Source organism: Macroventuria anomochaeta (assembly GCF_010093625.1).
Source record: "Macroventuria anomochaeta strain CBS 525.71 unplaced genomic scaffold BU25scaffold_4, whole genome shotgun sequence".
Taxonomy (NCBI): Eukaryota; Fungi; Ascomycota; class Dothideomycetes; order Pleosporales; family Didymellaceae; genus Macroventuria; species Macroventuria anomochaeta.
Window position 1 is genome coordinate 1,232,117 of NW_022985365.1, and position 22,927 is coordinate 1,255,043.

The 22,927-nt window shown below is 51.0% G+C and overlaps 9 protein-coding genes across 9 annotated transcripts; 5 read left to right on the top strand and 4 right to left on the bottom strand.

Annotated features, from left to right (window-relative positions):
* Positions 1-116: 116 nt before the first annotated feature.
* Positions 117-633, top strand: BU25DRAFT_418552 (uncharacterized protein; the record flags this gene model as incomplete). Its single annotated transcript, XM_033707879.1, has 2 exons — positions 117-496; positions 549-633. 2 exons carry the CDS (start codon positions 117-119, stop codon positions 631-633), a joined length of 465 nt encoding a protein of 154 aa, XP_033565996.1.
* A 287-nt stretch (positions 634-920) lies between these two features.
* BU25DRAFT_479417 (polysaccharide lyase family 3 protein) lies at positions 921-2,014 on the bottom strand (the record flags this gene model as incomplete). Its single annotated transcript, XM_033711023.1, has 2 exons — positions 1,486-2,014; positions 921-1,432 (listed from the first exon to the last, which is right to left on the bottom strand). The coding sequence occupies exons 1-2, from the start codon at positions 1,895-1,897 to the stop codon at positions 921-923; spliced, it is 924 nt and encodes a 307-aa protein (XP_033565997.1). The 5' UTR covers positions 1,898-2,014.
* Positions 2,015-2,889: 875 nt separating this feature from the next.
* On the top strand, positions 2,890-4,313 carry BU25DRAFT_407447 (acyl-CoA dehydrogenase NM domain-like protein). The gene has a single exon (XM_033705538.1). The coding sequence runs from the start codon at positions 3,052-3,054 to the stop codon at positions 4,252-4,254; it is 1,203 nt and encodes a 400-aa protein (XP_033565998.1). The 5' UTR covers positions 2,890-3,051; the 3' UTR covers positions 4,255-4,313.
* Positions 4,314-4,598: 285 nt separating this feature from the next.
* BU25DRAFT_332411 (amidohydrolase 3) lies at positions 4,599-6,267 on the bottom strand (the record flags this gene model as incomplete). The annotated part of the gene is made up of 2 exons (XM_033702438.1): positions 4,599-5,035; positions 5,097-6,267. 2 exons carry the CDS (start codon positions 6,265-6,267, stop codon positions 4,599-4,601), a joined length of 1,608 nt encoding a protein of 535 aa, XP_033565999.1.
* A 2,557-nt stretch (positions 6,268-8,824) lies between these two features.
* Positions 8,825-9,692, bottom strand: BU25DRAFT_197250 (uncharacterized protein). The gene is made up of 2 exons (XM_033701066.1): positions 9,492-9,692; positions 8,825-9,443 (listed from the first exon to the last, which is right to left on the bottom strand). The coding sequence occupies exons 1-2, from the start codon at positions 9,522-9,524 to the stop codon at positions 8,970-8,972; spliced, it is 507 nt and encodes a 168-aa protein (XP_033566000.1). The 5' UTR covers positions 9,525-9,692; the 3' UTR covers positions 8,825-8,969.
* Positions 9,693-11,151: 1,459 nt separating this feature from the next.
* Positions 11,152-11,739, bottom strand: BU25DRAFT_333108 (uncharacterized protein; the record flags this gene model as incomplete). The annotated part of the gene is made up of 1 exon (XM_033702471.1): positions 11,152-11,739. The coding sequence occupies one exon, from the start codon at positions 11,737-11,739 to the stop codon at positions 11,152-11,154; it is 588 nt and encodes a 195-aa protein (XP_033566001.1).
* A 1,415-nt stretch (positions 11,740-13,154) lies between these two features.
* BU25DRAFT_488355 (uncharacterized protein) lies at positions 13,155-14,736 on the top strand. The gene is made up of 3 exons (XM_033711344.1): positions 13,155-13,736; positions 13,789-14,106; positions 14,160-14,736. Exons 1-3 carry the CDS (start codon positions 13,428-13,430, stop codon positions 14,235-14,237), a joined length of 705 nt encoding a protein of 234 aa, XP_033566002.1. The 5' UTR covers positions 13,155-13,427; the 3' UTR covers positions 14,238-14,736.
* Positions 14,737-19,815: 5,079 nt separating this feature from the next.
* On the top strand, positions 19,816-21,153 carry BU25DRAFT_197464 (uncharacterized protein). Its single transcript, XM_033701067.1, has 3 exons — positions 19,816-20,423; positions 20,485-20,805; positions 21,082-21,153. The coding sequence occupies exons 1-2, from the start codon at positions 20,090-20,092 to the stop codon at positions 20,787-20,789; spliced, it is 639 nt and encodes a 212-aa protein (XP_033566003.1). The 5' UTR covers positions 19,816-20,089; the 3' UTR covers positions 20,790-20,805; positions 21,082-21,153.
* On the top strand, positions 21,126-22,561 carry BU25DRAFT_197480 (Pkinase-domain-containing protein). The gene is made up of 5 exons (XM_033701068.1): positions 21,126-21,344; positions 21,397-21,592; positions 21,644-22,025; positions 22,076-22,423; positions 22,471-22,561. Exons 1-5 carry the CDS (start codon positions 21,241-21,243, stop codon positions 22,497-22,499), a joined length of 1,059 nt encoding a protein of 352 aa, XP_033566004.1. The 5' UTR covers positions 21,126-21,240; the 3' UTR covers positions 22,500-22,561.
* The last annotated feature ends 366 nt before the right edge of the window (positions 22,562-22,927 follow it).

Sequence of the window (22,927 nt, forward strand, 5' to 3'; positions counted from 1 at the left end):
CGTACCCCAGTATCTCGACAGACCAAAGACTACACTTACGCACCTTTCACGTTTATCCAAAGTCAACCTCAGAACCCAAAATCCACCAGGCCTGCAACCCTGTCCCATCCTCCACCATGAAGGTCTTCGACAACTTTCACGCCTTTGCAGACCGCTTCAACCGACTCATCCACATCACCCAAGCCCTCCTCGTTCTCGGCGCCTTCATCATCGGCTGCGCGCTGCTCGCCAACACATCAATGCCACGCTCGCGCTCCACAACACTTATCCTCGTCTACTCGATCAAATCCGTATTTTTCCTGCTCTACCAATACCTGACAACCCATAAACAGAGGTTCATGAGGTGGGCGAGCTTGAAGGCGAACTTTATCCTGGATACGTTTGATTGCTTACTGTGGTTTACGGCGTTTATTATTATGTGTATGGGGGGCGGACGGTGTGTGGGGAGCAGTTGTGCGTTGATGGGGGTTGCGGCGACGGTTGCGTTGCTGCTTTGGTAGGTTCGAGAGTGAATTGCTGTTGAAGAATGAGAGGCTAATAAGACACAGCTTTACGTACTTCGTTACTGCTGTTGGCATCAACTGGCCGAAGTGGAGGGCGAGTAAGAAGATCTCGCAGCAGAGTGTTGTTTGAAACCTTGAACAAAGCGAGCTGCAAAAAAAAAACGCATTTGAGAGTATCTGAAAGAGGTCAACCTTGAGAAAGTTTTCGTTGGCATGGATTGGCGTCTTGTCCCTGCAAGAAAGAGTCGGTTGGCTCCGATGAACTTCTTTGAAAGAGAACCTATGTGAAGCAACTGCGATGGCAGGTCAGGCAATTTGACTCTAGTGTCGAGATAAGTTCAGAAAACACAATGTTTTGTTGGCACATTAGTGATTAGTCTATATACAAGTCGTCGCACATCGCTCATCAATCATCCTCTAGTTCTCGGGCCAGAACTCAGACAACCACTCATACGGCTCCTCAGGCGTGTAGACATTAGTCGCAGTTCCGTTAAAGCCAGTAATTTGATCACGGGTGATGTTGTACAGCGCGTACTTCTCGTCCGGCCCAGTTCCAATAGTATATGGAACGGTTTGCACATTGTTGCCAATCTCCTTGTCGACCATAAACTTGACATCCTGGACCTGTGAGTTCTTGATGCGGTACTCGTCGCCAAAGTTGGGGTTGATTATGCCCATGCGGGTGCCGTTGGTAGCAATGACATTCTGGATCGTCACGTTGCGCTTGGCTTGATTCAGGCAGTTGCCGCAAGATTGGTAGAACGTGCCGAAGGTTTCAGCGTAGAAACCGGTGATGTTGAACTTGCCTCCCAAGGAGTTGTCTTGGAAGATTTTGTCCTGGGCGTTGCGGGCTCCGCCACCGATGACTCGGAGTTGTGTGTTGAGACCCTTGGAGGTCAGGGCGTCTTCGCAGACGTCTTCCCACCAGACTGCAACGTATGTCAGCCTTGTGAAAGAGCTATTGAACGAAGATTCGACATACCATTCTCAACCCAGGCATCACCCAGTGCGTGAATGCCCTCAGACTGGTGCTTGCCGATAACGACATTCCTGATGGTAGCTCCAGGCATAAGGTTGAAGACAGCATCGGCATCAGTTCCTTCAGCCTGATCGTTGCAGCTGCCTTCCACACGCTCATAGCGCTTCATCTGTCCGTCGAAGGTCTGACCAGGGTAGATGTACATGGTCTCGTTAAGCACGACAGTCTCCTTGGGGACCGGGAACTCTACACGAGGGAAGGGGAAGCGTGGTGCTGGGCGTCCACTAAGGTCGCCCTGTGTGGCATCCGCACCACCTTGAGGACCATCTCCCTGCTGGTTCTGGCGGCGACCGAGTGCAGCTGCCGAAGACAGTGCGGGAATAAGAGGAACAACGAGAGCAGAAGTGAGCTTCATTGTGACTGTTGAACTTAAATCACGTGGATGCTGAGCAGTGAATGTCTTTCAAATCGACTGAAGATCTGCAGCTGGTAATGATGCCATTTCTGCAGCTTTCCCAGACCTTTATATACTCGTCCATGACCGCTGCTCGCCTAATTGGATCAGTGTGATAAACCCTCATGACGGTGAAGACCCAACTCTACTGTATCCAAGATGTTGTTGACTGCGGTTGTCAGGTTCCTATGAAGTTCTAAGCCACAAGGAACCGGAAAAATTGATGTCCTGGTGATTTCCGCCTATTGCACCAGCTGCTGTTGTCTTGGTGTTTGCAAGCGACTTGGCCATTCCTGGGCGACAACGCCTGACCAACATTGCTCCACGAATCGACCCCGGATTGTAGTCCGTGTGCTGGATCATATCTGTCTCCCCGCGTGTTGTTCCCCGCGGGGTCGCAAGGATTCAGCATCTATTATCCCGTCTTCGCTGAGGTTGAGTTGCCGCGGTCATAGCACAAAAAGTTTTCTTAGCATGCGTACACCACGCGACGCTCGTAACCGGATGAAATACTCACCCAGCCACATACAAGTCGAGGGAGGCTCTCACGCCATGTCGCCTTGATCTGTTGGATTCTTCGAATCAACCTCGTTTCTCACAAGTTGCACAAGAACGGATCCGAGGCCGCAGACGCGAAGCACAGTTATGACGGACGATGTCATCAAGGACCTCAGTTGTTTGGGGAGCTCGATGACCTGTGAGCAATTGTGTAACCGCAGATGAACGACCCGATATAACCAGCTTGTGCAGGGCAAGACCGACTCATGGTCAAGAGCCTGTCGAAGTCGGTGAGGATGGCAGCGAAGTGTCGAGGGCACAAGCACAGCTCCCGTTCGGCGCTAGAATGCAGCCCGCGATCAGACACTGTCGATCTAGGGTTCGGATTCGCTCTTCCGAGGCGGACGACGACCCACTAGAACTTCGGAGGTCGGCTATATACTTTTGCCATCGTGTTCGAAGATAATCGCATTCGCTGAGCGTCGTTTGACTGCTCAAACAACTAATTCTGTCTTCCAGCGATGTCCCAACTGTGCAGAGCGACTTTACGAACTTGCAGCCGGCCATGGCTGTCTGCGCGGAAACGGGCGTTCTCGACCACTACCCCACGGCGAGTAATGGAAACCACAGGATTCACAGAGAACCAACTCATGGTTCGAGAAGCCATCAGCCAGGTCTGCGCAAAGTTTCCAAACACATATTGGCAAGAACATGATCAAGATGGAACCGATCCCAAAGACTTTCATGCGGCTCTTGCAGCTGATGGCTGGCTTGGAGTCGCGCTACCAGAGGCTTATGGAGGTGCTGGTCTGGGAATCTCAGAAGCGACCATCATGATGCAGACAATAGCCGAATCTGGAGCAGGTATGGCTGGGGCTCAGGCGATACATGCGAATGTATACGCAACGCAGCCATTGGCTAAATTTGGAACGAAGGAGCAGCTTGAAGAGACAATACCAAAGATCATCTCTGGAGAATGGCGAACATGTTTTGGCGTTACAGAACCTAACGCCGGTCTCAACACCCTCGCCCTTGCGACTGCAGCGAAGAAGCAAGGTGATGACACATACTCGATCACCGGCCAGAAGATTTGGATTACCTGTGCTCAAGTCGCATCGAAAATGATCCTTCTCGCGCGCACAAAGGCCGCCGACGAGGCACCCAAGCCCAGCCAGGCGCTTTCCTTGTTTTGCATCGACGTGGACAAGAGCAACCCTGGACTTGAAATCAAGAGAATCAAGAAGATGGGAGGTCATGCGGTTGACGCGAATGAGGTGTTCTTCGACAACTACCGCATACCTGCCAGTACCCTGATTGGCAAGGAAGGGCAAGGATTCAAGATCATCTTGGATGGCATGAACGCTGAAAGGTGCTTGCTTGCTGGCGAGGCATTAGGGTTAGGGTATGCAGCGTTGGCAAAGGCTGCGGGCTATGCTCGTGAGCGCAAGGTCTTCAATAGGCCCATTGGTATGAACCAGGGTATCGCTCACCCGCTGGCTGATGCATACATGAACCTAGAGGCAGCCAAGTTGGCGACATATCACGCTGCTCGTCTGTACGATGCGAGTACAACAGACTCGTCCATTCGACAAGATGTTGTAGGCATTGCAGCAAACAGTGCGAAATATCTGGCAGCAGAAGCGGCTTTCAAAGCTTGCGAAAGAGCGATGTTGTCTCACGGTGGGATGGGATATGCAGCTGAGTATGATGTCGAGCGCTGGTTCAGGGAATGCATGGTGCCACGCATTGCTCCTGTCAGCCGAGAGATGATCCTGAACTATGTCAGCGAGAAGGTTTTGGAGCTGCCACGCAGCTATTGAGATAGAACTGCATAGAATATTCAAACGTACATCAGGAAATCACCGTAGACATACAAAGTGTCGCAAAGCATGCAAGAGTCACTTCTGCTTCGTAAGCGTGGATGGCACGTCCAAAATGCCATTGTTCGGCGGAGGAATAGTCTGGCTTCGGAGGGCTCGGGTTCCATCATTCCGAAATTGGGGTAGAGTATCAGCGAGCTGACAAATGTCGAGCTTAGGGTGGCAAGCTTGTGACATTTTCAGGACTCTCGGTATGAGGGTGCAAATGTTTTGGCCAAGGAGCTAGATAGTGATTGTATATTCCCCCACTATAATATGCGAACATAGGTACGATAAGGATGTCCTCACTCATTGGCGTCCCAAACCTTCTCTCCTTCGAAGTACGTCCGCAATACCTTCGCGCCGTCAAATTCGCCCTTGCTGAGATCTTTACTCATGACGATGAAGTTTGCCTTCTTCCCAACTTCTATGCTGCCCAACTCTTTCTCTCTGTTTACGGCTATGGCCCCATTTAGCGTCATCATCCGGCATAATACTTGTCCACCTGCCGCCTTATCACCTTTCCTTACTATCTCGACGATGTTTGCCATGTGTTGGAAAAGCGAAGGGTCAGGCACAGCACCCCAATCCGAGCCGATGGTAATATGGGCACCAGCATCAATCATCTTAGCGAAGTTCCAATTCATCAGACCCTCACTAGCAGCTGTAACAGGATGCAAAAAGAGCTCGGCAGGTGACATCTCTGCAGTAACATTAAGAGGAGCGTAGCGCTTGAAGTCATCTGTGCCCAGCGTTAGGGTACTGCTTCCATTCGATTGTTCGCAAATGCGCAGATCTCTTACCATCGTGAACGCCAGAATTGTGTGCAATTTCATGCCTTGGGCCGCCAGGGTTACTCTTTCTCGCTGCTTCGATTGCGTTAAGTGCGTGTCTTGTTGCCCCGGTCCCAGTGCAATGGATCTTAACTGTCAACCCTTTCTTGTCGTACTTGAGCACGGCGTCAGCAACGTTCTCTGGTACAATCATGCTATGATCGATTTCTTCTTGGTCGTTCAATGATGCGTGTGTGAACAGTGGTGGAAGAGGCACACCGTCCATCATGATCTTGACGAAGCGCGTATCGATGTGTTTGCTTGCATGCTGATCGGCGACTTCTAGTAGTTTTTGTAGACTCTCTTTGCTCTCAGAGGCAAGCCATTCGTTCTCGTGCACAATGTGGGTAGATATGTCCAACTGTAATGAACCCTCTCTTTCCATCTCGTTCAGAACTTGCAACATGATCGTATTGGAGCTTGCTTCTTGTGTGCTTGTCACACCTGCCTTGTGCGCAAGTCGAATGGCATGCTTTAGTGCACGCTTGACATGCGCGCGGTTAGGCGCTGGAATGGAGAGTGCAGCTTTCGCCATTGCGCTTTCTGCGAGCTCGCCAGTGAGACTGCCATCAGGTCTGCGAAAGAACTTGCCTCCGTGTGTATCTGGCTCATTCTCGATATCGTAACCTGCTTGAATCAAGGCAGCTGTGTTCAACAGCATCGCGTGTGCTGCACCTCCCGACACCACAACAGGTTGATCCGGAAAGAGCTTATCGAGATATTTGCGGTCTGCAACGCCGTCAGGGAAACCTTGATTGTTGTAAGCACTGGCTAGGACCCAGTCTTGGTATGCATTCATATACTCGCAAGTGCAACTCCCATGTTTGACTTTTTCGGCGATATCCAGGTGGGTAGCGTCCATATCGATGGCCGCGTTTGATGTAAGGGCCAGTCCAGAATACAAGAGGTGCATGTGCGCATCATGGATGCCCGGCATCGTAAAATGACCTTTCAGATCAACAACGACCATGTGAAATTGTTTCGCTTCAGATAGGACAGCCTCCGTAGACCCAACGTGTGTAAAGAAGCCATCGTGTGATACAATGAAAGCAGATACCCACGGTTTTGAGGTATCTACAGTATACACCAATGCATTGATGTAGGCGACGCTCTCGCCAGCGGTCTCCGTGTTGTCTGGCATTGTTTCGACTGTCGGCGGCCTCTGGCAATTGTAAGTATGACTTGATACTGTCCTCGTGAAAAAGAAAAAGAGCCTGAAGAGACATGCTGGAAAGACCAGCCATGCTTGCCGCGGTCAATGTACCGAATCGATAAGGTCGTAGGTGGGGGCCAATCGAGCATGCGGAAACGTTCCGTTGCCCAGTCCAGCCGAGAAAGCTCAAGATTTCGGAGGCCGGCGGATTCATTGCGGAGTAGAATGAATGGCAGGATGATTCGTGGCTCGTGGTATCGTCCGCTGTCAGAGATGAGTGAGATGCAGAAGTGGTGCTGGGGCCAGTTAATTGCAAGCTTCCAATGTAAGATTCACTTTGCCTGTTTAGGAACGGTGGGTTTTTGTGTCAGACCTGGAGAGGTGGAAAGGTGGAAGCAGACAATCAGGAACTTTCCTCTTTCCATACTTGCTGTTGCATGATTCTTTACTTTCTCAACAAAAATGCAACAGTGTTGCGAACCTTTCGTTAGGTTTCTGAACGTCCTTGAGCTCTCTTAGTCTTCGTTGTAAGGGTGCACAGAACTCTGGAAAAAGTCCTCGACAAGAAATGACGCATTGTGACAAGCCGTGAGGCGCTTCAGCTACTCTGCACGGGCAACGACAATCAGGCTTGCACTCATAGAAGTGTGCTGAGGCAAGATCACTACAACGCCATACTAACTGTGACATGGCTCAATCATTAATTTAGACTGGTCGCACCGATGACATAGCGACATGTGGACTTTAAGTCACTGGGGTCCGATCGAGACTCGAGAGAATGGAAATATTGGTTTCATTCTTACCGAAGCCCATGAACATCATGCATTGAAGAGCACCTGGTCTTCTCGAAGGTACTGTGCCATAAGAAAGACAATGCCAAGATAACTCACTGCAGTCAGCCCAAGGATTTGAATGACCGTCCCCGGCCCGAAAGCCTCTTCTGTGGAGGACATGAAGAAGTAGTCAGCCCGTACAAAGGTTCACTGTAATATTCGGCATCCCGTGCCAGCCTGTGATGGTGGTGCGGGAGAAGCCTTGAGCCTTGCCGTTATATTAGCCGGCTTTGATACCCACGTCTCGACTGCCTGCCTGCGCTTTGCGGGCCGTTTGCGGTTCGATGTGTATTTGGCTTACAGGTAAGACCAACGGCCTCGTGCTTCTGGTCCTTCCTTCTAGCAGGCTGGATTGCAATATTCAAGTCATGAGAACGATGTGTCGGCATCCTCTCTGAATCATCGTCATTTGATGGAGTGATATCTGGCGATATCATGAGGTCAGGTGACAAATGGTGTCGTCTCTAGGCCTCACGATGGCCTACAGCATGTAATGACCAGCCCGACTTGTTCAACGACCGACTTGCAGTCTATCGCTTCTCGAAACGCTTTTGCGGGCTGCATACGCTTTCCAGAGGACAGACGCACTCCACATTTTTCCATTTGAAAGTGAAGCGAGATGGGATCGGTGCGTAGAACCGGGCGAAGAGGACGTTGGCGGCCGTATCTGGGATGACCCGTTAGCTGTGAGCCAAAACCAACAACGCTCCGAGAGCTTCAACGGTCCTTCGGCCTCGATCGTCGTTCATACCAGCCGCTCACACTCAACTGCAACAGAGGTCCTCATGCAGACGGGATGTCTTTGATACACATCCTCCCGGTGTGCATGCATTGTCTCGTCTGCCACATGGTCACGCAGTGAGCTTCACCGGCGTGCATGAAGCCAGTCAGAGCCCACGAGAGGGACCCTGCAGCTGCTCGCCATACAGAGGTGGGGGAGCTTTTCCAGCTGTGGGGATGCAAGGCTCACTCAACCTTCTTGGAGGTGCAATGTTGAGTGAGGGGTTGCGTCGATCCCCGCATTTAGCATGCCGATTGGCAATAACAACATCATTCGATATCGATCGAGACCTTCGTGTTCGATGTTCAACGTTGCGTTGGGAGCCAGGGGGTGTAAGCTTGGGTAGGATGAGCGTGCTGTCCCGGAATATATTCTTGGATTCGTCGATGTGGTTGCTGATAGAAGCGCGTGTATGATGTCACGCCGATAAGCAAGCGAAAACCTGGGGGCGGCATCGACGATGCATGTCGCCCAGAAGCGCCTAGAGGATTGCAGGCGGTGTTGTGGCAAGTGCGCACAGGGATTTTACACGAAATGAGCAGAGGGCATAACCTGATTTCATCGTGATCTCAGAGCGGTATAAAATTTTCCATTTTGGGTCCGTTAACTAAAGTTGCGTGCGAATGCGACATGGGAGTGCAGATTGCAAGGGGTCGGATAAGTCGGAACTCGCCGAATGGACAGACGTGCCTGGAACATTCCTGTGGAGCATGCTTTGTCCCAAGATCAGGGATTGTGGTCACGAAAGGGGAAGGTCGTCATGCGAGAAGACAAACTACGAAATAGCAACTTTATGAAGGAGTGTGTAATCACAGCCAGGCGGGCATTGTGTTAATTTCAAGACTGGTTCATTAGATCGTTCATAGGTAAACAGTACGTTGAGAGGCCATTAGTTGCCTTATTGCAAACGCCGTGCTCTAGATGATGCATGCGTATACATTGGGTATTATTTTCATCTTCGATTGTCTCTGATCTGAGCACTTCATCTCAGAAAAACCGTTGCGCCACAGACAGCGCCGCAGAAAAGCACAAGATTGCATGGACATCTTTACAAGTCCATATAGGAAGAAACGAGGTCACGCCCAAGTCTTCGATGTGTTGAGACCAAGCTCTAGATGATGTGCGATAGAGGACGCATAGTCTCGCTCGGCATTTGAGGAGTGTCGACGCCTCTGTCGGCGGATCTGATGTTCGGATTCCATGAGCTTTTCTTGTATGAATGCACGATACTTTGGATCCGTCTTGACGGCTTCGGTGTTCAGGAGCTCCATGAGTGTTGCTACGATCTGCTGGTTGATCTCGTAGAGTTTGTGCGATTCGTCGTTATGCATATCATGGACACTGCTTTGGGTCACCGTGCCTGGTCTTGTAGGAACAGGCTCAGTAGCTGTAGGATATGTCGAAGTGTAGTCGGTGAATGACGATGACAGGGACTGAAATTCAGGCGAAGAGGTCGACATAGGTAGACCGAAAGGGATGGACATCGACATCCGGCGTTGAAGTGCTTCTTTCTGAGCTGCGAGTAATATATACTTCTGCATGGATTCGTTCTAAAGCCATGTTAGCGGTGTTCATATCATTGTGGTGAAGAGACTTACTCTGCTCAGTGTGGGTCTGGTAGAGGGTGTCATTGTGAGAGGTGAGATTATGTTGCTTCTGATTTTCGCAGGTCGATTTGAACAACTGAATGGAGTAGCCCAGCTGGAGCGGGGATGGTTATAAGTTTGACTTGGAGTCGGCCCAAAAGCGTTAGCTTTGTAAGTAGCTTGGTACAGTTCGAGAAGCGTAACGCAACGCTTGCGGAAACAGCTGAGCGAGTTTGCTGGTTGGTTGATTGGTGGTGTGATTGTGACAGGGTAGGCAAAATGCCAGGTATTGCTGCAAGAACGCGCAAGAGTCAAAGGTTTGCGGTAGGTAACGGTTATAGTTGCTGATGTTCCTGGAGGGATCTGAGACTCTTTTGAATGCTATGAGAAAGCGCATTCTTCCAGACCGCAAATGCCATGACGTGGAATCGTTATGAGAGGCCCAAGTCGAAACCGGCCGCGTACCCGCCCTTGCGCATGGACACCTTTTTGAACGTTGAGCTTGGCTAGGAATTTGGATGAAATGCATCTGAAGCGCTGATTGGGGGATGGAAGCTCCCTTGTCGATCGATGTGGGCCATGCTCACAAAACCCGCACAACGTCACTGGGAAAACGCAGAGCATCACGGGACAAACTCGCGATCGACAGCTTTTGTCAAAAAGTATGCCCCTGAAATCATTTGTTGGTGTGACTGAGGCCACGTACCTGCAGGCGTGCGACTCACCCGTGCCCTTTGCTGCACTGAGGCGATTCATTCTCGCATGCGATTTTTCACTTTGCCATCAAGAAGGGCCAGCAATGCCGTCCTCGGGCAACAATCCCATCTGCACCCCAGGGATGACGTTGCTCTGAGATGTTTTTGCTTCTTCATAAAGGAACGAATTCTGCGCGCCGCTGAGCGGAGATTCTGATCCTCCGACGTCACACTTGGCTCAGGGCCAGCTCCCCTCAGCCTTGGGACTTCCTGTGTGACAGCTCGTGGGACGCCTCACAGATGACTCGATTGGGTAAAGGCCGTGGCTTTGATCAAGAATTTAGGACTGGAACGCCACGAGATCGTTGGCATTTGATTGATGGAGTTGACAGATCGTCGCTCCTGACGCCACAGCTGAAGCGCCCCAGCTTGTTTCTGACCCCCCTGACGTGTTTAAGTTCCACGTGCAGTCGAAATGTCGCTCTGTGACGTCCTGTGTCAGTCGCAGTAATCTTTGGTGCCAACTCACGATCATTATGCGCGGCATGCTGTACGATGTTCTAGAACAAAACAACCAGTTGGTTGTGGGGCGCCATGTGTGAAGATCGTGTCCGCAAGAACACGCTAGAGTCCGGGCGCAAAGCTGGGGATGCCGTACAAGCGAGACATACTTCTGGCTTTGGTGATGTATAGAGCCCTGCCCAAGGACTCACATCAGCTTATGAAAGGCATCTCCAGCCTGACTCCCAGAGCCAGAGTACTATGAGAGATGTTCTGCCATAGCTAAATGCCTTCCGACCGAGCCGTCATTTCGAAGATATCAAAATGCATGGTGTACGATCGAGTGGGAGGCCGGGGCGATATGTAGCAAGGTTGCGTTGAACTGGAGCATATGGTGATGCGATAGGTGGGCGGACGGGCAGCAAGTGGTGCTGTGCGCATACAGAGCGGCGATGATCGACTTGGCCGTATTTTGATCATTCTGTTACCGATTTGCGTTCGGCCCAGAAACCTTTCCCGTAATTTATGAGAATCTCTTCGCCACGTCCAATGCCCTTTGCTCTTTTCCCACTCTTGCCTGTACTGAGTACAAAGACGCCCATCCGTTTCTCCACAATGCCGAATCCAACATCCACCAAAACGTCGCGGAACTCGGCATTCGGTCCTGTGGAGATGCCTCGATAATCGTTCATGAACCTTGCCTCGTTGCCCATCTTTGAAGCATCGACTCCAATACCTAGTTCGCGATCCAGCGAAAGGTCATAGTCAGACGTCTCATCTAGTTCAGTCTGATCGTGTACAAACCCCAAGTAAGGTAGGATGAAAGAGTCCGGTGGTAGATGCTGTGTAGCGTAGAGCCCATGTTGACCGTGTGCTGGATGTGAAGCATTCGATATCACCGCAATCTTCACGTTTGCGTAGGGACCTCTCGTTTGCAGTATTGGCTCCTTCGGCGATAAGACTGCTTTCGATAGGAGAAGCGTATTGAGCTTGTCCTTAGTGAGCTTCTTTGAGTATGATGGTGCACGCAGATACGTAGTGCCTTCAGGCCATTCTTTTGGCATTCGTGCTTGCATTTTGATGTATTCGCTTGCGCTTCTGCAATGCGCGATCCAGGCTCTCGCAATGAGACTCGAGATGTGTCACGCTGCGTGAAGCGGTGGTCGATTCTTGTTGGTCGGCGATCAAGAATTTATCGATCTTCGTACCGGAGTATTGTGTAAATCATCAATACATGTGATCCGTCATCAGCGCATGCATTCGGGATTCGCGTGGACGTCGACGTGGTGAAGGTGAGAGAAGCAAGAGCCACAAACTGCAAAAGTTCGTGGCCTTGGCATCGACAGTTCTCACTCGGCTGTGTTCCGCGCACAACAGCTCGAGCAACAAAATCCAATACCTTTCACGACATCACGATATCATCACAGAGGCCTCGAACAGCGTGCATGGAGACACGGGAGTTATTGCCATTTGCGGGAGTTGTTAGGCCGAGGGTCGCTCGTATCGGAAAGAACTCATTTCGCATCCGTCAATGAACTCGATGCAACGCGCGCGATAACAACGTGGCGTTCGAAATCCATCATCTCACGCGCGTGGAGGATTTTCGAGCGAGATTACACGAAGAATAACTTCCCAGAAACGGTCGTATGGAGCGGTAGCAGGCAACACGCATCAATTGAGTCGGAGGCCTTGTGGCCAATCAATGAGCGAAGCCTACCTTTCAATTCCATCTAGCGACATCTTGGTACCGTAAATGCCAATCGTCAAGCTCTTGTGAGGAAAACACAAGAGACACAAGCCCATCGAATTCCGTTCGACACCTCAGCGCTCCTCGGCATTCGGCCCCTCGTCAGATCTTAGTCTGGGCAACAATGTAGGAACCCGCACGTATCCACCTCAGCGTTGACCAACACCTCTTCAATGCGTCGGGAGACCGCCCTTTCTCGAACCCGCTATTGATGTCCGGCTATTTTTGCTTGCAAGGACATTGCCAATCGCGTTCGATGACAAGGAACGATTTACACAGAATTCCGCTTCGCTACATGCTTTAGGAAGCGCGTTCACGTTCCTTTCGTGAATGATGCCCATGCGTCGATACAGGGGCTTTGAGAACTGGAGATTCTCGAAAGTGTCAAGGTCTGCAGGCACTTGATCGCATTCACAGCCACCGCAGATGGTCGTGCGTCCATTTTCTACTCCGCATGGCTCTTGATCACGGATACAAGATCCTGCTCATGCACAATTAGTGGGCTGTTGTGCACGTTGTGGTCGTGAATAATATCTGCACTAACCTACTTCGAGACGGAAATGGTTAGACAGGTGAGCGAACTGTTGATGCTGCATGGACCCTTGGCAAGGGAAATTGGTCGTTCACCTCGTTTGTTTGCGCCTCATCGTGTTCGGATAGGCTAATCCAGCTTCCATTAACAAACTCGCTCAGACGACCAGCCTTATCGAAGCTCCCCCTTTACCGTATCCACTAGAACGCCACCACGGACCAGCTTCTCCAGATGCTCGCTGGTAGATGCTACCATCAATGTGAACCCCCTGTCCGACGATGTTGACTCTCTTGGTAAGCTCGTATACTGTCGAGTTCCTATAAAGTAGCTTTCCCAGTACCTGATCATGTCTTTTCTTCTTCACCCACACTCACTACACTAATATACCGGATATATCCGATTTCACTCGTTTCTACGACCTCCAACGCCCGTACTTCATACCAACGTACTTAATACCAACCCCTACAATCAGAATGCGTTCCTTCGCCGTCATTGCCGCCATCAGCGCCATTGGTGCCCAGGCCCTTCCTGAGTACTACGCAGCTGAGTCCTCGACTCCCGCCTACGAGACCACTCCCGCCTACGCTGCGTCCACTCCCGCCTACGTCGCTTCCACCCCTGCCTACCCCGTTGCCTCCAGCAGCGTTAAGTACGAGGAGTACCCCGCCAGCTCCAGCCCAGCTTACGCTGCCTCTACCCCTGTCTACTCCGCTGGTTACCCTGTCTCCTCTGCCCCCGGCTACCCTGTCGCCTCTTCCAGCGTCAAGTACGAGGAGTACCCCGTATGTTCGCCATGCTCATGATTCAACGAACGCATTGCTAACGACTGCTCAGGTCACCTCCACCAAGGTCGTTAAGGAGACTACCTTCGTCTGCGCTACTCCTACCGTTGTTACCTACGAGGAGAAGACCTACTCGGTCACCAAGGCCACTACTCTGACCGTCTCCTCCTACACCACCACCGTTGTCAAGACCACCAAGACCCCCGAGGCCGAGAAGCCCTCTAGCAAGCCCCAGACTCCCGTCTACAGTGCCTCCATCCCCCCGGTCGCTCCCTCCCACGCCCCCTACCCCAGCAAGAACGCCACCGTTCCCCACTCTGCTCCTCAGGGAACTGCCACTGGCTACCCTACCAGCACCAAGCCCTCTACCGTAAGTCAATCTGGATCAAGTCATTGTAGACAACAAAACTAACTTAAGCACAGCCTGAGTTCACTGGCGCTGCTGCCCAGGCTGGTGTTGGCCTTCTCGCCGTTGTCGGTGCCCTCGCTGCTTTCTTGTAAGCAGTTCAAGATGCTTGTTTGATCTGCTGAGTTGAGCTTGCTCCACTCTCCAGTCTCTCAGATTCGTGGTAAAGGGGAAGGAAACGCCATCTTACGGGTAACGACTTCGACTCTGCATCATGATACCCTCCTGCATTGCTTGGTGCATTGCGATGGGAGTTCGAGGTCATCCACGATTCCTTGCGCACACGCCGCAGCAGTATTTCGATTGTATACTTTGGCTTTATAATACGCTTTGGTCTAAGGGCTACTTTATGGAGGATCTAGTGTGTGGGACGATGGGATTCATGTTCTCAGACTTCTGGCCGCTGGGAGAGAGTCGACAAGCTAATTGACATGGTTCCATCTTTACATCTTGGGTGTGCTCTGTGGCTTTCTGTGACAGGCGGCGCATGATGCCATTTCAAGACCTGGAGTTTAATAGGCTGGTTGGGATGATACCACTGGCGATTTGGATAGAATTGCTATCAAAGACTTTTTTTCGCATCAGTACACGGCCATATCTTGAACATAGAGTTGAAGTAATGTCGATCCAGTTGCCAAGGATGAAATGCAAGGTCAGGTACATGTGTCAGGTACACTTTCCGGGGCATGCCCTGGACCCTGAAAACCCCGTAAGGCCAGCCAGCTCAATTGCTCTTTGTCGCTTGCTCGGCCGCCATCGCCCCAGATTTAGCCGCTGCGTCATGTCTAATTTCACCAACACGAGCCACGAACTGGGCGCTTGGAGCCTCAGACTTCCAGAACCCCAGTCAGCTACCCCAGCTGAGCAATTGACGCGGTGAAGACCTTGTTGTGAACCTCGGGAGCGTTTTGTCCTTTCATCTGTTCACTGTCTACCTCCAGCATTCAGTAACGGTTGGTCTACGATGACCGTCACGTGCGTGACCAATAACTCAACAGCACCTTCGAGTCGGCTTGACGTGCCGTCGAACCTCGGAGACCATGGCGATCGGGATGAGCGACTGCGACATCGTTTGACGCCACTGACATAGATGATTCTGGTTTTCAGATCGCTCAACTCACCAAGTTCAACCCAGCCGCTCGCCACTGCACTCCCCCACAACACCCACTTGCCCTGATTTCAATCTCATATAATCCCAGTAGACAAATCACCCCCAAGCTTGTATAGTTGTTCTCTTACAACATATTGAAATATTCGTGCTCAGGCGGAGAAGCCTTAGCTTATTTGATCAGTGTTTTCTGCTGTCTAATTCGTTCTTGTACTTCCTCGCGAAAGAAGTGTAGAGAGATGGAACAAAGCTGCAAACTCCACCGTGGAGGTATTCAACATCCAAATGGAATATAAAAGCGTGAATGACCAGTCACAGTGACTCTGTGGAACAAACAAGAGTCTGGGGAGATGTCATTGAAACTCCAAGATTGGGACTCTCATGGTAACCACGATATAGGTTCAAGGAGCGTATCAAATAGCCCTGGCTGCAGGTACGATCCTCTGAACATCGGGAGGCAGTCAAAGTAAATCGGCGTGTGTTTCGTAAGTTTTCGTAACAAAAGGACTACACAGCATTCTGGCAACATCAGCAATTTAACTGAAATCTGCTGAAATCCTCCAGGCTTCGTGTTACCTGTGATACGAAAGGAAGCTAATCGAGCAAGCATTGGCTTGAATTGGGCGTGTCCGACACTTCTTTGTGGATCGTGGTTGCCAGTGACTCCCCGAGCTTCTGACTTCGTGTGACCAATTGTGGCCCTCCTAGTTTAGGAAGGTAGTCAGAGTAGATTTTCGGACCTCTTGTAGGCTAATAAGTAGATAAAATACCACAAAGTTTTTGCCTCATGAGAAAATGGCGTTCGACATTTGGATAGACTCAAGCCTCGAAGAGGCCAAAGGCCCACTTGTCAGTGCGCATCTTAAGGGTATCTTACCTACCTAAGCCTGTGTTTCTTGAACTTCGTCTTCAGCAATGCACGGAAGTGGTCATGTGCAGACTGGTGGTGCAATAGGCCGGAACACGACTAGCCTGCACACGCACGATCAGCCTGTCGGCCTTGATAGCCAAGCCAACGTGGTTGGAGAAATCAACTATGGAGACGTCGTAGTGGAAACTCTGCTTGAAGTCGATAGTGATAGCAACGACTTCAAAGTGCGTGGTTTGACAAGGTGCTCCGGCTGTGTCCTATTCACGCCTGCACGGAGAACTTGCGCGTTTACAAAATTTCAGCTTTGATTCCGAAAGCGACTGGCGGTCAAATAGCTCTATGGGGCTGTGGAGGTATTTGCGATACAATAGATGCATTCCGTGATCGAAATTCAAGTGTCAAGCATCTAGAGTCTCACAGAGAAAGCAGTAAGTCTTCTATGCTGAACGACCAAGACCAAGACATGATATTCAAAACCAAAGCTTCTGTAAACAACTCGGGAGGTTGCTAACAAAACGTTCAAGCGCGTCGCATTCGGTCTTTGTCTCAGCAACGAAACAAGCTGGCCTACCGCACTCACTCATGCCACTGCGTGACGTAACGGATTTCGCATCTAGCACGACATTGTTAGCAAAGGAAACAAGAACACAATGAGAGCTTACTCTTGAGCTATGCGTGCATATCGTCGCGGCACATGAGACCCGCGCCCAGCATAGTGATGAAGCTGCGTTTCACATCAATCGAATGAGCCTTACTGCACTTGGCACAGTAGAATTTGACAGTGTAGCTAAAGGCGATGGCTAAATACGACTTGCTTTTTTTTTCATGGCACCCTTTGGATCTGTCTAAACAAGCAGATGCCCGCCAAGGATCGTGCCGTCGGAATTCTTCGAATCTATGAATAAGACCCCTGCCTTCCATGACCACGAGAGCAGCCTAGGATACGCTTGGCGGAGCCAGACGTGTACTTCTTCGGCGACGGACTGGCGATATGTATTATCATCGTACAGAGGTATCGGTGTCGTTTCTTCTTCGCTTGCCGCGTTTGTTGGCGATAGCTTTCGGTGCTACAGGTCGTTCGTCGGCTTTTGTCGGTGCCTTGTTTTCATGTGATGATGTCTGCAGATCTCCCAGATCAGAAGACGTCAAGACGATGACTGCAAGTCGGTCTTGGCTTCCTTGGGCGCCTTGGGCTCATGCGATGATATATGCACATCCTCCGGATCAGGACCTCGGGAGACGTCAAAACAAGAACATCTTCATTTGGGCCATCTTTCGCGGAGCCCAACGGAGACGACTGCTGGGAGAGACTTGGCGCTGAGGCGATCGACGCGGTGGGACTGATCCATCAGACTCATACACTTGAGTAGCGTAAAGGCCTCTGTTCTGATGACCTGATGGGCGTTTTGCAACTGAAATACAATAGCGGGTATCCTTTGACGTATAAGCTTTCCTGTGAAATTTTGGAACGCGTTCTTCGATAAGATGAGGCTCCGAAGTGGTAGACTGTTCGGAGGCCTGCGACGGCTCGGGAGCTGGTGAAGGGTCGAGCTGTTGAGGAAACATTTGTGCGTACAAATGCTGAACGTAAAGAGGCCGTGCGTTCGAACTCAGCGCATGTGAAGACTGTGCGTACAGATACTACATGAACTTGCCCTGGTCATAAGAGTACGGATTATGCCAGTGTGAACATTGGTAGCGAGGGCACCCTACACTGGCGTACATAGGATGAAAGAGCAGGAATGAGCTTTTCAATTCGTGAGATTGTGACTGCCCTATATCCCAAATCGAGTCGCCCCTCGCTCCGCACTGGAAGTACTCACACAAGAATTAGCTCAGGTAGTTGGCCCGCAAGAGTGGCTGTTTATAACAGATGAACACCTGAGAGACATTAATTGAGGTTCGGGACCGGAGCAGCAAAGGAGATACCGTTTGCTTCTTAATAGATGAGCGGCCGGTCAGCGATTTCAAAACGTGGTTGGGGCCTCGAAAATTCTCGACGTCTGACTTGATAGACCATTAGTCTAAAAGAACTGTGGCGGCGTAGGCCGCTGTGGTATACTGATAGCTACGGTAAACGATAACGTAGGACTATCGGGTCGATGGAATACTACGCTGAGTTGCTATCTAGCTAGGAGGTGACGATATATACTGTCCCTGGAACGTGCTAGTACAGAACAGTCTAAGCAAGGGTAATCGGGTCTCGTAAGGGCCGACTGATACCGCAACAAGAACGATGGTGCTACTTACTTTATAGTCATCCAGGGCTCTACAGTACGTTCGATTCACCCTTGGGCAGTCATGTCGAAATATGGATACCTGAAGCCCTTCGCGACGACGGTGTGGGTACAGAACGATTTGTGCTGAGCCACTGCAGCGAGAACTTCCAGGGCATTGAAGAGCTCATGAGCGGATGTTGCGGCACTGATATGATCATCAGTACCTGACGAGTCGAACTCGAGGTCAAGCTGTATATGCTGGAATAGAACTGTAATCTTGCCCTGGTTATCTTGCTTGCATGCCGCGCGAGCAGTCCTTGTTTCGAAGTAAACTGGCTCCTCCGTGACAGTGAATTGTTCGACCGCGGCGGTCAATTGCGGATCGTAATAGACGATGCCGAATTCGTGGGTGGCATGATCAACGAACACCCCCGTTAGATCGTCCCCGTCCTTTGGTTTTGTCTACTTGAAGTTTTTGACGACAGAGGACTTTTTTCAATGACCAGGACACGGGGTTGTAGTCTTCTCTCGCTATCACGATGGCCACTGTCGCGACAGAGGCGTTTCGTCTTGATATAGATTGACTGAGCGAATGCTTCGAGGTAGGTGACAGTGAGTAGGGGAGCAACGGTGTAAAAAGGTCAACGTCGGATTTGTCCTTGAGTGTTTTTTCCGGCTACCAGGTTAGTTCACTGTTCACCGTCATCATCTTGAGGACCTCCCAGCGGCATTGGAGATGAAGGTGAAGATTGACTGATGATAGTGAGGAGAGGCAACGAGCAGGGATGCACGAGCCACAAAATCTATGCAAGCTGTCTGGAACACCCAGAATCCATATGCAGGTGAAGATACAGTATACAGAGTCCTAGACGAATATGACGAAGTGTGCTGCATTGAGATGTAGTTGTCAAACCATACTTCGGACATTTTCACCCCATCTTGCCAACGTATATTGCTGGAACGCTCATGCAGTACAAACTAGGTAATTTTGCATTCAGGATGTCCGCCCAGGACCACTGCGTAACCGGTAGTACCTTCTACACTCCATGCTCTTTCAATGTCGCAAAGTGCTTTGCTCGATCCTCAGCAGATGTTAATGTAGTGATGTCTCGGTGCATTGGTGGGTGTGCGTGTCCGGGACATTGGATCTTCATGCCGAAACAGACTTCCAGAAGCCTTGCAGTCCTTCCATGCTGTTAGCTTGCTCACTATGAAGAATCAAACCTTCGACCATTCGATTGTCGCGCTGTCAAGATCTCAGACAACAGAAAGTTGGCAGACGTCCGAAATGACCACATGCCGGTCATGTAGCCAATGAAGGCCGCTATAGCGGCCCTGCTAAGTTTAGATGTGACACCCTTCACCCCATTCGTTATGTCGGCTGCCCCTTGGAACTAGACCCCTGCAGACGAGGAGGTTTCAGATGTTGGCCTCCAGAACTGGAATGGACAAGACGTTAACGAGAAGTACACGGGGAGCCAGGCAGTTGGTGTCGTTCGCTGCGTGACGAGAAGCTGTGCAGTCTCTCAGAAGCGAGATGTGGGTGAAGAGGTGGTGGGGCATCTGCAGAGCCGAGACACATAAGACAAGGTCGCTCTTACCACAGACAGATGCAAAACGCAGTCGCAAAGTTTGTGATGACTCTCGTGCAGGCCCCAACAGAGTGGCCTACTTGTGCATCGTGCGGGAGTCCGCGACATAGGCTCGGTTTTCCTGCCCTGTTCTCCGTGCTATTGGCTGGTCCTACTGATGCGGCGGCTAGCACTAGTAGCGGAAGGAAGCTCACGCGGCGGTAGCAGCCTTCAGACAGAGGTGTTACTTTCGCGGGTTGCTATAACTGCGTGCTGCCAGCTGCAGGTTGTTCCCAATCTGATCTCGCTTTCATCCTTGCTTGTGGTGTTGTGCTCGTCGAGTGAGAACCGTTCCTGCGTGTGCTTGCCCGCCTTGAGCTGCAGATACCCCACCATACCATCAGCAGTAACGCCGCCATCGCACCTTCCTCTCCATTACAAGATAGAAAAGCTTGGAGAACAAACAGCCTTTGTGTGCTGTCAGGCCTCTGTACATCGCAGTGCATTGCCACGTTCGTCTTCACCCTTTTCCACTGCATCTCAGCACATTTGGAGGCTGACCTGGCGATCAAGCACCCGCAGACCCTGGTAGATCCTGCCCCTCAGTGAGCGCCCTTCTCACCTCATATCGCTCCCGCGCTCTCTTGTCACCACCTCGACTCTCCTTTGCTCTCGCACAATCATACGCCGTCGAGGTCAATAGCCGCCGATCAAAGGCTAAACGACCCGTCTACAGCGTTCGGCATCAATTAGCGCACCCCTCAGTCAGTCGACGCGCCACTTTACGAGTGCGCACGACACTGCAGCACGTTGGATATCGCCTAGAAGAGCACCGCCTCCGAGCTCAATTTCTCTGCTTTCTCCTGTGTGCAACATAGCAAATTTGACTTAGAGGTATGTGGATGTCTCTCACTCAGCTCGCATGGTGGCTGTGCAGCGACTAGTCAGCCTCTTTGTTCCTGGCAATGCTCCATTGTCAACACGGGAGTCTCGTTTGGTCCCGCGTCTCAAAGGAGCACGTGGGGCTGAGCTCACCGTCATGACACTGCACCGTTTCACCATAAACTGCCCCGGGCCGGGTGGATACGAACCAAGACACAGCTTATGTCCTGCAGACAATGGCCACAGCTCTACCTTCCCTGGTCTTGTACTGACAAATAATGGTCGCAGATTGTGCTTTGACGTCTTTGCTGTCATACCTACCTTCCACCTTCCACCTTCCATTGACGAACCTCACCTACTCGCTGCACGCAAGAATTGAGTAGCAGCTCCCCTCGACCGACCAAGAACCTCCAGTAACCGAGCCTACAACCCACAACAGCCGCCAGTATGCCTCCAGCAGGGAGCGGAGGCTCTAGGAAGATCTCCTTCAACGTGTCCGAGCAGTATGACATCCAGGATGTTGTAGGAGAGGGCGCATACGGTGTTGTCTGGTACGTGGAACCGCGATTGACAGCGGCAGCGCAGTTGCTAACTTTCTGACAGCTCCGCGCTGCACAAGCCTTCCGGTCAGAAAGTGGCTATCAAGAAGATCACACCATTCGACCACTCCATGTTCTGTCTGCGAACACTGCGAGAGATGAAGTTGCTGCGGTATTTCAACCACGAAAACATCATCTCGATTCTTGACATCCAGAAGCCTCGCAACTACGAGACGTTCACTGAGGTCTACCTCATCCAGGTGCGCATCTGCATACAGCTGGAGTAGAGAGGAGACTGACACAAGCCGCAGGAACTCATGGAGACCGACATGCACCGCGTTATCCGCACACAAGAGCTGTCAGACGACCACTGCCAGTACTTCATCTACCAGACACTGCGCGCTCTGAAGGCTATGCACTCAGCGAACGTCCTCCACCGCGATCTCAAGCCCTCCAACCTGTTGCTCAACGCGAACTGCGATCTCAAAGTCTGCGATTTCGGTCTTGCGCGATCCGCCGCTTCTACCGAGGATAACTCTGGTTTCATGACGGAATATGTTGCCACGCGTTGGTACCGTGCACCAGAGATCATGCTTACCTTCAAGGAGTACACAAAGGCTATCGATGTGTGGAGTGTTGGTTGTATCTTGGCTGAGATGCTGAGCGGCAAACCATTGTTCCCTGGAAAGGATTGTGAGTCTTGAGGAGCTCCATGTCTTGGTATTATGGCTAACAAGTTGCAGACCACCACCAGCTCACATTGATCCTCGATGTCCTTGGTACGCCTACCATGGAGGACTATTACGGCATCAAATCCCGTCGCGCTCGTGAATACATTCGCTCGCTCCCCTTCAAGAAGAAGATCCCGTGGAAGGCTATGTTCCCTAAGACCAACGACCTTGCGCTCGACCTGCTTGAGCGATTGCTTGCATTCAACCCGGTCAAGCGTATCACAGTTGAGGAGGCGCTGAAGCACCCATACCTGGAGCCTTACCACGACCCCGATGATGAGCCGACCGCCGACCCAATTCCCGAGGAATTCTTCGACTTTGACAAGAACAAGGACAACTTGACCAAGGAGCAATTGAAGCGTACGTAGTCCATGACGACTCTTTATTTCGCTACTAACGACACACAGTTCTCATCTACCAGGAGATCATGCGATAAGCTCGTCTCAGTAATTTACATGTGCGGCATTTACAACGAGATCAAGTCACGAAGCCTACTTGGCATCTGGAAGCATTTCCGCTCGTACCGTTACGATCGACTGAGCGACTAGCTGGTCTGGGCTCATCTTAGATACATCATTCTGGAGCAAACCTTTTGTGAAGAGATGACATATTGCATTGACGAAACGGATTGTTTGACGGTAGTAAGAACGAATAAGATCTTGGAGCCGTATATTTTCACGGCTGAAATTTCAAACTCAATCGAAGCACGAGCGACTTTCGAATGCAACTTGGCATAACTTTGTTCGAATTGTTTACATTATATGCCTCCTCCCAAAGCATCCCCCAATTACATGCCTCACAATACTAACACAATAGGTATCATCGTTCGACTGGATTTACTGACGACCGCCCGCTGAGAGCATG

What these genes read in the sequence shown, in the direction of transcription:
- BU25DRAFT_407447 (XM_033705538.1), top strand. Translation starts at nt 3,052, where the DNA reads ATGGAAACCACAGGATTCACAGAGAACCAACTCATGGTTCGAGAAGCC.
- BU25DRAFT_197250 (XM_033701066.1), bottom strand. Translation starts at nt 9,524, where the DNA reads ATGACACCCTCTACCAGACCCACACTGAGCAGA. An exon ending in CCAGACCCACACTGAGCAGA is followed by an intron (nt 9,444 to 9,491) that starts GTAAGTCTCTTC and finishes ACATGGCTTTAG; the next exon opens with AACGAATCCATGCAGAAGTA.
- BU25DRAFT_488355 (XM_033711344.1), top strand. Translation starts at nt 13,428, where the DNA reads ATGCGTTCCTTCGCCGTCATTGCCGCCATCAGCGCCATTGGTGCCCAG. An exon ending in TCAAGTACGAGGAGTACCCC is followed by an intron (nt 13,737 to 13,788) that starts GTATGTTCGCCA and finishes ACGACTGCTCAG; the next exon opens with GTCACCTCCACCAAGGTCGT. An exon ending in CCAGCACCAAGCCCTCTACC is followed by an intron (nt 14,107 to 14,159) that starts GTAAGTCAATCT and finishes ACTTAAGCACAG; the next exon opens with CCTGAGTTCACTGGCGCTGC.
- BU25DRAFT_197464 (XM_033701067.1), top strand. Translation starts at nt 20,090, where the DNA reads ATGCGGCGGCTAGCACTAGTAGCGGAAGGAAGCTCACGCGGCGGTAGC. An exon ending in ACATCGCAGTGCATTGCCAC is followed by an intron (nt 20,424 to 20,484) that starts GTTCGTCTTCAC and finishes CTGGCGATCAAG; the next exon opens with CACCCGCAGACCCTGGTAGA.
- BU25DRAFT_197480 (XM_033701068.1), top strand. Translation starts at nt 21,241, where the DNA reads ATGCCTCCAGCAGGGAGCGGAGGCTCTAGGAAGATCTCCTTCAACGTG. An exon ending in CTGAGGTCTACCTCATCCAG is followed by an intron (nt 21,593 to 21,643) that starts GTGCGCATCTGC and finishes CACAAGCCGCAG; the next exon opens with GAACTCATGGAGACCGACAT. An exon ending in ATTGTTCCCTGGAAAGGATT is followed by an intron (nt 22,026 to 22,075) that starts GTGAGTCTTGAG and finishes AACAAGTTGCAG; the next exon opens with ACCACCACCAGCTCACATTG.